The sequence below is a fragment of the Syngnathus scovelli genome, chromosome 11 (genome assembly GCF_024217435.2).
Source record: "Syngnathus scovelli strain Florida chromosome 11, RoL_Ssco_1.2, whole genome shotgun sequence".
Classification (NCBI taxonomy): Eukaryota; Metazoa; Chordata; class Actinopteri; order Syngnathiformes; family Syngnathidae; genus Syngnathus; species Syngnathus scovelli.
In genome coordinates, this window is record NC_090857.1 from 8,891,071 (window position 1) to 8,903,083 (window position 12,013).

Consider the following 12,013-nt stretch of genomic DNA (forward strand, 5'->3'; position numbering starts at 1 on the left):
GAGTTGGGTCATAATATCAACACTCCCTGAGGACGATACAGTGCAAATGAAGCATTTCATTCTGTGTGAGCTGATTAATCACTTGTGGTTCATTAACATGTACCTCGAGGTCCCTGAAGGGCAACATCCTTTTTCCTGTGACAGCCTAACAAGGAATGACTCAAACAGCCTCTGACCCTGAATGGGAAAGACACTTTGGATGAAATCACATTTTCATGATAATCAGCAGGAATGAAGCTGCAGCATCCTTTGGTGCGTGAGACTATTTTTTAGCAGGACAGATGAGGAGAAAGCCGCTTACAATGGACGCCCATATGGACGAGGACATGCAGCTGGTGGGAATGGGACTTCGCGTCTCGGTGTCCCCGATCCAGATTGCCTTGTATATTGTACTGGTGCTGCTGGGCATCCTGGGTAACGCCATGGTGATCGGGGTGATCGGTAGGAGTGTGTTTGTGGATCGCAGCCATGGACAGAACTCGGACATCATCATCATCAACATGGCCTTGTCCAATTTGTTGGTGTCAATCTTGAGGAACACATTGCTGATCATCTCAGATATTGGAATGGAGGTAGGTGGATGTTTATTGAGTTCCATGGTCGAGATTTTATCTTCTAACCTCATTGTGCACGTTTGGCACAGCTGTATTCATCGAAGCAGTGGTGTCAGTTTCTCATGGGTGTGTGGGTGTGGATGCGCTCGGTCAACGTGTGGTCAACGCTCTTCCTCAGTGCCTTCCACCTTCAGACTTTAAGACGGGTGGCTCCCAATATCGCAACCCTTCGTACATCCTGGAGGGCTCCTAATATGCTCCTTTTCAATCTGGCTATCATCTGGTTCCTCAACTTTTTATACTCCATTCCTGCATATATCTTCTCTACTAATGGAAATGTGAACACCACAGAGGTGAGCGTTTAATTTTAAAAGATTAAAATAATTTCAAATGTATTTATTGAAAATATTGTAATGTGATATTTTGATATTTTAATGTGAGTTAGAATCAACATTTCACCCTCTGAGAAAAGTTGAGATTTTCATTTGAACAAGGGTGTGTAGACTTTTTATATTCACCGTCGTTTGCCTTTTGGCCAGACACTAATGCTGGTGAGCAGCACAACACGACCCTTGCTGGGCTGCGTGTGGAACTTCCCTTATTCCTTCAGTGGCTTGTCATACGCCACTACCTCCATGGTGATCCACGAGACCATTCCTATCGTCCTGATGGTCTTTACCAACGTTTGCTCGCTGTACACACTCTACACACACGGCAAGCCTTCATTGAAAGGTGTGCCTGTCACCAAAAGGGTGCCAGCTGAGAGACGAGCAGCCAAGGTGGGAAGTGTTTTTGTTAGTAGTCGTTGCAAAACGGGTATGACGGTGTTAAAAAATACTTTTAATATATATATATTTTTTTTTCATGAGTTTCCATGTGACTTAACTTAAGCATTTTGGCTGAACAACTACTGGACTAAATCCTTACTTTTTCTTCTCCAGGTGATTCTTGCCCTCATCATGCTTTTCATCGTGTCATGGGGCACCAGCATAATCTCCGTCAACTACTTCAATTACAATCGGGGCTCCTCGGCAGATTTTTTGCTGGTCATCGCTCGTTTCGCCAACATCATCTTCATCGCCTTGTCCCCCATGGTTCTGGCAGTGGGCCACCGCCGACTTCGCTCTTTTATTAAATCTTTGGTCTCCCACTGAAAGGCTGCTGGCAAGCACAAAAACATCATTGCCGTTCACTGAACATTTCACCTTATCAGACGTGTGCAAAATACTTTAAACATTCAATTTTCTTCCTCTAACACTTTCTGCCATGAATGCTTTTCTTTTCTTTTTGAACAACAAAGATGATTTGTTTTTCCCTTGTTCCTTTAGCCCCGCCTTCGTTTTGTGCACGGTGCCGTTTGAAAGCTTTCATGCAGCCCGGTATCATGCCCACAATTCTCCTCCTCAACTTGCCGTGCCCCAGGGCCACCACCATTGGACAGAAGCCCACAAAGAGCGAGGCAGAGAAATGAGCCACAGTCAGCAGGCCTTCAGCGTGATGGCCTCTGTTGTGGTTGTAGTAGGTCACCGCGGCAACCTGCAGCACCCAGCACACCACGAAGAGCGTCACCATCAACATGATGACGTGAGCCGCCTTGCGCTCGCCTGACACATGTTTGTCCAACTCCCCGTGTTCTCCCCCCGCAGTCACGGCCCTGATGTGCTTGGCCAGAGAGTGAAGCGTAGCCAAGTTGGTGCTCACCATCAGCACGAGTGGCAACACTTCATTGAAAGCCAGTGAAATAGAGGCAAATGCCGCCCCCTGTTGGTTGGAAGGGAACTCCCATATGCAGCCCAGCAGTGGCCTGGTGGTACAGCTGATCACCATCAGCTCCACGGTGGCATTGCTGTGAACGTGAGTGCTGTAGACCAGCGCAGGGGTAGAAAAAGCCAGGTTGGCTACCCAAACTACTCCGAGGATTATCCAAACGCGCTGTCTCTCCCGCTGAAGGGCCAAAGGTCCGAAGGTCACGCGCTGTCTCTTTAGGGTGGCGCAGTGAAAAATGCTGAGCGCCAAAGTCACCCAGCAGCCCACAGCTCGCCACCATACCCACAGCAGCATGAAGACTCGACACCAACCTGGAGAGAGACTCACATCCAAGCCCAAGTCTGAGACAAAAATGGGCACGGTGCGGAAAAGTGAGGTGAGGAGGTTGGCCAGCGACAGATGCACCAGTATTGTGTCTGAGGGTGGAAGCCTCCGAGATGGAGTCTCAGTAGCGGCCTGGACTACCTGCGAGGAAAACAAGTGGAGGATTAACCAGAGGTTGCAAAAGTGCTCACACTCTGTGCTCAAATAATAGAGATTAAAAAAAAATATTTATAAATAAATCCGCTCTCAAACGCTGCTAGCATGTTTGCTGAATACCTAAAATGACGTCCCATTGAAAAAAGATGCGTCTTAACAAAATGTTAGTTAGTAACGTAAACCACACAACAAGACAAGCGTTTGTTGCCTCACCACAAAGATGACCAAGAAGTTCCCCAGGATGCCGCAAAAGACGAGCATCCCAAACAGAATAGCTTCTACAGTGAGCGCGGCCGACATGGCCTGGCGTGCACGGTCACGTTGTTGTCGCACTCAGAGTGGAACGTGGAGGTTTCATGTCATCTGTGAAAGAAGCCGATGCTCCTCTTAAGCTTTTATATACGCACACAAAGCTTCACGCTCGCTGACAATGCTCAAGGTTCATTTAGTTTGATGTGCAGACAGTTTCCATCACGTTTTTCTACATCACCAAGCAAGCCACTTAAAGATCCTCTCAGATTAAAAAAATTAGCAAGTCAAAATAAAATGCAGCAATGTCACTTACTGAGGAGACCTTCGCAATCTTTTTGTGACCTCTAATAATCTCCATTAGTTATGTTATAAAGTTTCATGTGCAGTCTACCTGAGACTGAATTCACTTATGACCCCTCGGGGTAAGGAGGCGCCGATCAGCATTTTCCTTTTTATCAGTCAGCAGTTCATCACTATCCCCTAGGGGCTAATTTCTTTGCTTGTATCTCTCCAAGGATCAAATAGAATATTTTCTGCTTCGGTTTTTCATTACACATACACATTGTTAGTGCATGAATCTTTTTTATAATAAATAAATTCCTTGTGTATGTGTGAGTGAGTCGAGGGGCATCTGGACTCGGAAATAAGATTCGGGCTGCTTCGCACCTTTCCTACGCCCATGTGTGCTGGGGACTGGTTTGCTTTTTATTTTTTGTCTTTGCGTGGGATTGTGACTCACTCGTAGAAGTGTTGATGGGCCACATTTTTTATTTATTTTTTGCACACGTGCACTGTGCGGCGCGCGCCCCTCGCGTGCACACGCCAACAGCGGACATCAGAGCGGGAGCGAAAAGGGGAAGACGTCCGGCAGACCCACTGGCGCCGCAACCCAGGAAGTAAGTGACGATCTTAAATAGCGAGTCGATCGGTGACGCAAATGTTTTTTTTCTTTACTCCTCTCTCTGGTTGTGTGATTTCTGTCGCTGATGCTTCATCTAAAGTGTCCTCGCTCGTGGACGCTGATCCCTCCTCCACGCGGATGTTGAAGCAGAGCTGATCCGATTTATGGCCGTCAGCAGCAAGTGTGAGCAGAGGAGATGAGCAGCCAACAGCGGCCGTCGGTGCTCGCTTTAGCGGCACTGCTGATCTGCACAGCACAGCACAGGACTCACGGCAACGATTCAGCTTCATCATCTGCATCCCCATCAGAGGTGACAGGCAGGGAGGATTCTGGGATGCAGCGCAGGTGGCTCAAAAACCATGGCAACAGCAGTCAGGAAAGCGGGCCGTGGCAGAAAGCTTCAAGCCTCAATGCTTCCGCTGTGGACTCAGTCAAGTGGAGCCCGCTGAGCTGGGCGTCATCACCACTATGTGCCTACCAAGTCTTAGAGGGGGGCGTCGGGGGGCCGCTCTGTTTTCGACACATGTTGGCGGGCTACAAATGCCACAAGGGAGACTGCAGGTCAGCAGTGTCTACAGGAAGCCTGGTTGCCAATATTCTCATCAACGGCAGCGTGCTACTTCAGTGGAGCCAACGGGGGGAGGTCAAAGGGGTTCAGAGGTCACCTGCTTGGACAAACTCGTCGAGTAGCGAACAACCAAATAGTGTTTTTAGTGGCCGGCGCCACAGACGGGGGGGCTACGAGTTGAGCTGCTGGTGGAACGGCAGCTACACTCAGTTCGAGTGTGCCGGGGTCCATCTCGGCTCTGGGTGCAGGGATTTCCTGTTGAGCGAGCTGCACGAGAACATCCCTTACCGCATCTGCCTGCGCTCCGCCGCCCAGAGATCGGACCACAAGGACTGCGTGGAATTTATACTGCCGCCGTCCGGGATGCAGGATATCGTGATCGCCATGACGACAGTCGGGGGGGCCATTTGCGTGATGTTAGTCATCATCTGCTTGCTGGTGGCGTACATCACGGAAAACATCATGAGCCCAGCAACACAGCACACATACTCCTACCGCACTCACTCACGTCACTGAGGCTCGACCCGAACACTAAGGTCCAACATGACCCCACCTGATGACCTTCACTTCATTGTCCAGTGTGTTTGTGTGTGAAGCACAATAGAGTCTCTGAAACAGATAAAACTTTCAACCTCTGCAAACAAGAGCTAAAGCAACTTTCCCAATCTTGCACAGAGTCAAATACATTCCTGTTGAGTTCTAATGTGTCGTTTCCAAACTCTTATCAATTTTGGGGTTTTGGGGTAGTCTTATAGTAGTAGGAAAAGAAAACTCCAAAGGCTTGTCCTCGTTGCTTGAGTTCTATGTGCTGAAACGATTTTGATGGCTTTGTTGCCAAACAATAATGTCATAAAAAAATTAAATACTGCTTTAGGTGATATTTGGGCATTGACATACATGTGCCATACACATCTTTTATTATTATTATTGTACTGAGCAGCTTCAACAAATAAATGATACCATATTCCCATATATACCATATTTCATGTATTTGCCATCACTGATACACTTTGTTGTGACAAAAAGAGCCAAAGAAAACACAAAATGTACTTGAGGAATTGATCTTGAAGTCTTGTGAATTAATTTAGAGTCATTTCATCCTGAGAATTTAAGATAAATTCCCTATTGTACGACCTAATGATATTCAACTTTGGAGGTTTAACGACACTTTACACAGAGTAGACGGTGATCCACTAAGATGTGTTGCTTTCATTGGTTTGTCAGTGATGAATAGTGAATTTGTATATTAGCTGCAATATACACGAATAGAGTAAGTAATGAAATGCTTAGAGTGTATCCCATTAGCTGATGCTCACTCACACAAGTGTCCCACTACCTTGTGTCTTTGTAACAAAAAAATACTGGTGTGAATTACATGCGTCCATCAGACTTGTTTTGTCTGATATACATTTGTATATCATTTGGTAAAGAGCAATACAATCACTAAATACTATACCAAACAACATTATCCACAAACGTTTGTGTCCTGCTGTCAGTCAATAAAGTATCATGAGATTATTTACATTATTTTACAGCTTTTCTTTATTGACTTTGCATGAGAAGGTGGCCATGTTGTCGACTTCATTAACTCATTAATGACGTTTGATAATTATGAAATTGGTCTGATTGGGTTAATTTCTGCGTATCTTGTGTTTACTTGAAATATCATGAAAAATGTTAAAAATTGCCATTTAGAAAAATTGATATTCTTTCTTGGTAACATGTATTAGGTTTGATACAGTTTTATGACGAACATTTATTTAACATATTTTTTCAACTTTGTTGGAGCATAACAAACAGACTTAAGAAATATAAGGACCATTTGTAGTGCTCAACAAAAACGCAATAAAATAATAGTCCATTTGATAATCAATATAAAAACAGAAATACAAAGGAAAGATAAAAAAGATTATTAAAACAAAATTATACGCAAAATAGAAAAATGTAACGTTGTAATATGCACGGGGCATACATATTTTTTAAACGTCAAAAATCAGAGCAGACAAAAGATTTACACTGACGTCACAAAAATGTTTGAACCAGGCCACGCCCTCTGATGACGCAGCGGAGATAAATAATTTTCCGAGCGCAGAGTTTCCGCCATTTTAACTTCCTGCTTTCAAAGGGGAGCAGTCCCTCGAACAGTATTCATAGCGCTTTACGATTTAGGTTATTTGAAGGGGGTTGTTTTGATTTTCTTTCTAAAAGGGGCGCAAACAAACGATACTAACTGGTTTCTGATCGTTTTAGTAGGTTAGCTTCAGCCGGGGAGTCGCGATGCCGAGCCACCCGCTGAGAGTAGCGGTTGTGTGCTCGAGCAACCAGAACCGCAGTATGGAAGCGCACAATATCCTCAGGTAAACATTGGCCACCAGGGGAAGACGACAACGACGCGACGACGACGTGAACGAATTGTGCCTTATCGCGTCGTGTTTGTGAAGCGGTTATCAGCTGTCACGACTTGCCGGGCCTCTGCAGACCCAACAATGGACTCGAGAGTGCAGAGTCACGCCGGATGTCGAGCTCTTCATTTAAACCTTGTTTCCAGGCTTATTTGTTAGTTGAACACAGTCTTTAATTCCAACCGAGTCCGGGATTTCTAAATACCCGGACGCGTTGTTGGAGTTTTTTTTTTCTTTCTTTTTTTAACCGTTCATGCTCACTCACAGAGCGCCCTCTAGGTGGAAGAATTCCGGAAGAAAGAAACTGCAGCTGCGCAGTATTTGATGACGTAACTGCTCAGTGCCTCCCCTTTTGGTCACGAGCGTTATTGCATTGACGTGGATGACCTGTGGGACGTCATTGGTGCATTTTGCAATAGCTCATTTTTAAGGTCCATGTATCTATGATCTTTTTCCTCTCTGGTTAAAAAAATCAGTGCACCAGTAAGCTCGTGAATACCTAATTCAACCTCAAGCCTACTAGTGCACTGCAAAATAAATGTTCAAATAGATTAGACAAGCGGATTGAACATTTGTTAGTCCGCTTAAGGTCCATTCAGGTTCACTAAACGTTTATTATAACAGGTATTGCGTTTGGAAAGAGATTGCATTAATTGGAAAAAGGGTGTGTGGCTCTGGCAGTGGTTGCTTGTCTACTTATTGAATTTCAGTGAGTATTTGCATTGTCATTTGATTGACTTGTTCCCCTCCCCTCTCTTATCTCTGTTCTCTGCAGTAAACGTGGATTTGACGTGCGCTCATTTGGGACTGGTACTCACGTGAAGCTGCCCGGTCCTGCCCCAGACAAGCCTAATGTGTACGACTTCAAAACAACATATGAACAGATGTACAACGACTTGGTCCGCAAGGACAAGGAACTGTATCCCCGTCTTACACATGCACACACCATCAAACACATCACGGGCTAAGTATTTCATATGACTCATTACGTTTGACGGATATCAGGAAGGTGGACGCACCTGAATCGATGGGTAAATGGCATGTCAGGAAACAGTTTTTAGATGTGTAACAATGCACTTTGCTTGTTGTGTTGAAGTAAATGGCAGCTTGGTTGAAAAAAAAAGAATAGGTGGAGATGAATGAATGCAGGCAATATATTCCGGCTTTTAAAAGTTGATTCCACATAATAGGAAGGTGCCCCCACGCAGACACACACTTTATAAAAAAATCTATTGATCATGCTTACAGGACACAACTTTGCGGACTCCTGCTCCACAGAGTTTCAGGGGCCTAGTCAGCTCGTCACTGGATGTCATTAGACTGCGTACCTGATGAAGTGTCTGCTTATTGTGCAGACTGCACCAAATTTTTCGCTGCTCACAAGTATTGGACCGATGAAATTTCAGGATGCACATTCACCTCTACAGGGGACTTTACACTTGAGAATTCACAACTGTTTCTAACTTTTTGATGAAGGAGCTGAATGGCAAAATTCACACTTTTTTTTTTGTCCCCGAAGGATGTCTACTACAATGCCTTTCTGTGGCTCTTCCAATCTCCCTGTATTTCTGTTGGAGCTTGCTGAGGACACTTTAAACTCAGTGGCCACTTCCTGCTTGAAGTCTCGCAGCGGCGAGGTACTGTTCAACCATTGTTAGCTGTCGTCTTGGGTTCATGATGGCAAAATATGAGCAGCATGACGAAATGGACTGCAATTATAATTGCACCATTCCTGGAATAAAAACCTGTTGTGGTTTTTGCTCTTCAGCTGCTATTTATAGAACACAGTTGTAACAGTTTTACATATGTGTTCAAAACTTGAGATTCATCCTGAAATTTCACCTAATTGAATTGTCACTAATGTATGGTCAGTTTACAACTGCATTGTTAGGTGCAGGATGGCGTGTTGGTGCTCCCAGTAGTAAAAGTTCATAATTAGAATAGCTTACAGTAAAAGTTGACGTCATTGATTGGTCTTAAACAGTGACATCACATTGTCCTTTCATGAGGATTACGCAATCGTCTCCCCTGGCTGCGTCTGCTCGTGTTTACCACTAGAGGGTGCTGTTGCTCACGTCAAACAGACTGACGACACATGACTCACTGACATGACTTGAGGTCAAACTTCAAATGCTATACGCAGTGTCCGTTGCAGGCTTGCTATGTTCCTTGACCCAACCCCCTGCTCAGATACACACAGAACGGAATCCTCCACATGCTGGACCGAAACAAGCGAATCAAGGCCAAGCCGGAGCGTTTCCAGAATTGCAAGGAGAAGTTTGACTTGGTCATCACCTGCGAGGAGCGTGTCTACGACCAAGTGCTGGAGGGTGAGCTAGGCTTTCTTTGTGTGCATGTTTTTTTTTTTTAAGTGCCCCACTCACATTTAGTGGTTCATTTGCCAGATCTGAACTCAAGGGAGCAGGAGACCATGCAGCCCGTGCACGTCATCAATGTGGACATTCAGGACAACCACGAGGAAGCCACGCTGGGCGCCTTCCTCATCTGCGAGCTGTGTCAATGTGTGAGTGTCTGCTAGGCGGAGGCGTCACTCTGAAGAACACTGGTTTGGAATGACTTGCACTGACCAGTTCAGCACTGGACCACTTTGTTACTCTTTACACTTGAAGCCCATTCCTATCAAATATAGGAATCCTCCTTTTTTTAAAAAGCTCATAATGCTCACTTTTGTTCAGAACAAGAGTCACTCATGTTAATGTTGAGATTGTTTACCTGTGGCGTTGTCATGAACACAAAATGAGCATTACAATCTAAATGCACCGTTTTAGGTGAGTGAGAATAACCTTATGGTTGTGTAATAAACCTTTGTCAATCTCAAGCACAACTGAGCAGAGTTTTTAGTACACAGCTTGTATTGGGTCTCATTGTATCTAATGAAGAGTCCAGCGAGTGTGGCTAGATTAGATTTGGTAGAATTAATGTCTAGCTTGTAGGATGTTGCTGAAGCATCTTGTAATTTCCTCAGGGGTGATGAATGGCGGGTGAAATGTCCACTTGGGGGTCTCGGAACCGAGTGCAGTGATTCTCAATGGGTGGCTAATGGACCTATTTTGCATGGCGAATTTAAAAAAAAAAAAAGGCACACTCGGGCTCCTAGTTGACTGATTTTCATTTCTTGCATATTTATACCCAAAAAGGGTTCTACCATAGAAGAACCAACCTCCCTCCCTTTTCAACACCATCCATTCAATTTCTATAGCGCTTATCCTAGTGAGGATGCATGTAAGCCTTCAATGAACCTCAAGATGTACTTGAGTTTTTGCAATGTGGAAGGAAACCCGTGCAAGCTCCACACAGGAAGGCCGAAGCCGGTATCGGAACAAGTCATCTATTTGGCTGGTTTTTAACCTCGCCTCCAGTTTCCATTCCGTATTTTGGAGCTCTTTCTAGAAGATTTCCACAATCATGGCACCAAAACTTAATATAGGTCATTCCTTGATTTCAATCCATATTTTTCCACACCATTAAGCCATGTTTTTCTTCTCTTGCACAGATCCAACACACAGACGACATGGAGAACGAAATTGACGAACTCCTGCAAGAGTTTGAGGACAAGAGCAGCAGGGCTTTCCTTCACACCGTCTGCTTCTACTGACGGCCGCAATAAGCGCACGCGGGACCCCCGCAAACCAACAGCAAATAACGTGACAGTTACATGACAGGCTCGTAGAAACGCACACACGTGCAGAACCCCAACGAAAAATCTGCACAAACACGTCGGCCTCCATGAGGAGCTGCTGCTCTTGCCTTTTCATTCCTCCTGATCAAGGTCAGCCACGCCTCCTCAGGGAGTGCCATGACGCCCCAGTCCCACTGTTTTGCTCAGTTCCCGTTAAAGAAACATAATTTGTCTGTGTTTTTTCCCCTCCATGTGATCTATTGAGTAATTTGTTCAATTTTAATATTATTTGACACCTGGAACTCTAGCTGTGTTTTATTGAGCCAGGAGGAAGAATGAACTGAAGAGAATGCTTTTGTTTTGTTGTTTTAGTTAAGTTATAGGTTGAGCTCGTTGAATAAGTTAAGCTCGACCTCTCTGAGACGATGTATGCTGTTGACTTGATACTCAAATGTGGATGTCCTTCAGGGCATTTTTTTTTTCTTTGTATGTGTAAAAATGATGCATTGTCAGCTCAGAGTGCCTGATTTGTACATAGAAATATACTAAATGAATCTAAGAACCATTTGTGGCTCATTTTTTTCTTCTTATAGGACTTGCAAACACTTTTACCTTACATGGAGGTCAGTTAATGTGCTCATCTGGAACTTTCATGCTATTATGCCAAGAAATCTTTGTATATTATATAGCAATTTAAAATATATTTTAATTGAAACCAAAATCTCAGCATTAATAATCATGTAGCCTCTTTAATAAAATATATTTTTAAATGTATTATACATTTAACGTATTTTCTACATTCAGTCCTTGTCCTATTTCTGGTAAAATCACATATTGTCTGTTTGGGTTTTATTTTTTTTACATATCTATTTCATTTCGTCAACATTAGTTGAGGTGCATTTGTGTTTTTTAATTTAAATGTGCTATACCATGAATCAAGTCATGTACATCAGCGGTCCCCAACCATTTTTGCGCCACGGACCGGTTCAAATATTTTCACGGACCAACCTTCATAGAAATAATAAATTTATAATATATACTATATAGATACGATGAAATAAAATATTACGACTGGTATAAAAACAAATAAAAAGCGCATTAAAATAAAACTCACCATTAAGTATCTGCTCCGTAGCTTTGTTTTGGTCGCTGTAACCGCAGAAAATCCGCTTGGAAAGGGAAACAGGATTTTCAGTGCTTTTGTGGCGATCTCGGGGTATTCTGCCTTGATTTTAATCCACTTTTCTTTTTCTTTCGAAGTTGTAGCCTCTTCTTCTGTTTCCACATCGGGCCTTTTCCTCAAAAACATCTCTTTTTCTTGCTCATTTTTGCTAGCTTCGGGACGGGACCGGGACGAGCGTCTTGACCTGAATTCACCTGTGTCAAGAAGCACAGGTGCACCGACGGATGTAATTGGGAGAAAATCTCCAAATTTATTATATTTTTCAA

At 44.1% G+C, this 12,013-nt stretch overlaps 4 protein-coding genes across 4 annotated transcripts; 3 read left to right on the plus strand and 1 right to left on the minus strand.

Moving 5' to 3' along the window:
• Positions 1-21: 21 nt before the first annotated feature.
• On the plus strand, positions 22-1,800 carry LOC125977295 (olfactory receptor class A-like protein 4). The gene is given in 4 exon segments (XM_068652400.1): positions 22-572; positions 644-964; positions 1,058-1,333; positions 1,496-1,800. Coding segments are annotated over 4 exon segments (1,101 nt in total). The 5' UTR covers positions 22-281; the 3' UTR covers positions 1,709-1,800.
• Positions 1,692-3,101, minus strand: ora4 (olfactory receptor class A related 4). Its single transcript, XM_068652398.1, has 2 exons — positions 3,015-3,101; positions 1,692-2,786 (listed from the first exon to the last, which is right to left on the minus strand). The coding sequence occupies exons 1-2, from the start codon at positions 3,099-3,101 to the stop codon at positions 1,806-1,808; spliced, it is 1,068 nt and encodes a 355-aa protein (XP_068508499.1). The 3' UTR covers positions 1,692-1,805.
• Positions 3,102-3,736: 635 nt separating this feature from the next.
• Positions 3,737-6,049, plus strand: fndc10 (fibronectin type III domain containing 10). Its single transcript, XM_049733617.2, has 2 exons — positions 3,737-3,949; positions 4,055-6,049. The coding sequence occupies exon 2, from the start codon at positions 4,151-4,153 to the stop codon at positions 5,036-5,038; it is 888 nt and encodes a 295-aa protein (XP_049589574.1). The 5' UTR covers positions 3,737-3,949; positions 4,055-4,150; the 3' UTR covers positions 5,039-6,049.
• A 563-nt stretch (positions 6,050-6,612) lies between these two features.
• ssu72 (SSU72 homolog, RNA polymerase II CTD phosphatase) lies at positions 6,613-11,129 on the plus strand. The gene is made up of 5 exons (XM_049733626.2): positions 6,613-6,879; positions 7,700-7,843; positions 9,115-9,254; positions 9,330-9,448; positions 10,439-11,129. Exons 1-5 carry the CDS (start codon positions 6,800-6,802, stop codon positions 10,538-10,540), a joined length of 585 nt encoding a protein of 194 aa, XP_049589583.1. The 5' UTR covers positions 6,613-6,799; the 3' UTR covers positions 10,541-11,129.
• The last annotated feature ends 884 nt before the right edge of the window (positions 11,130-12,013 follow it).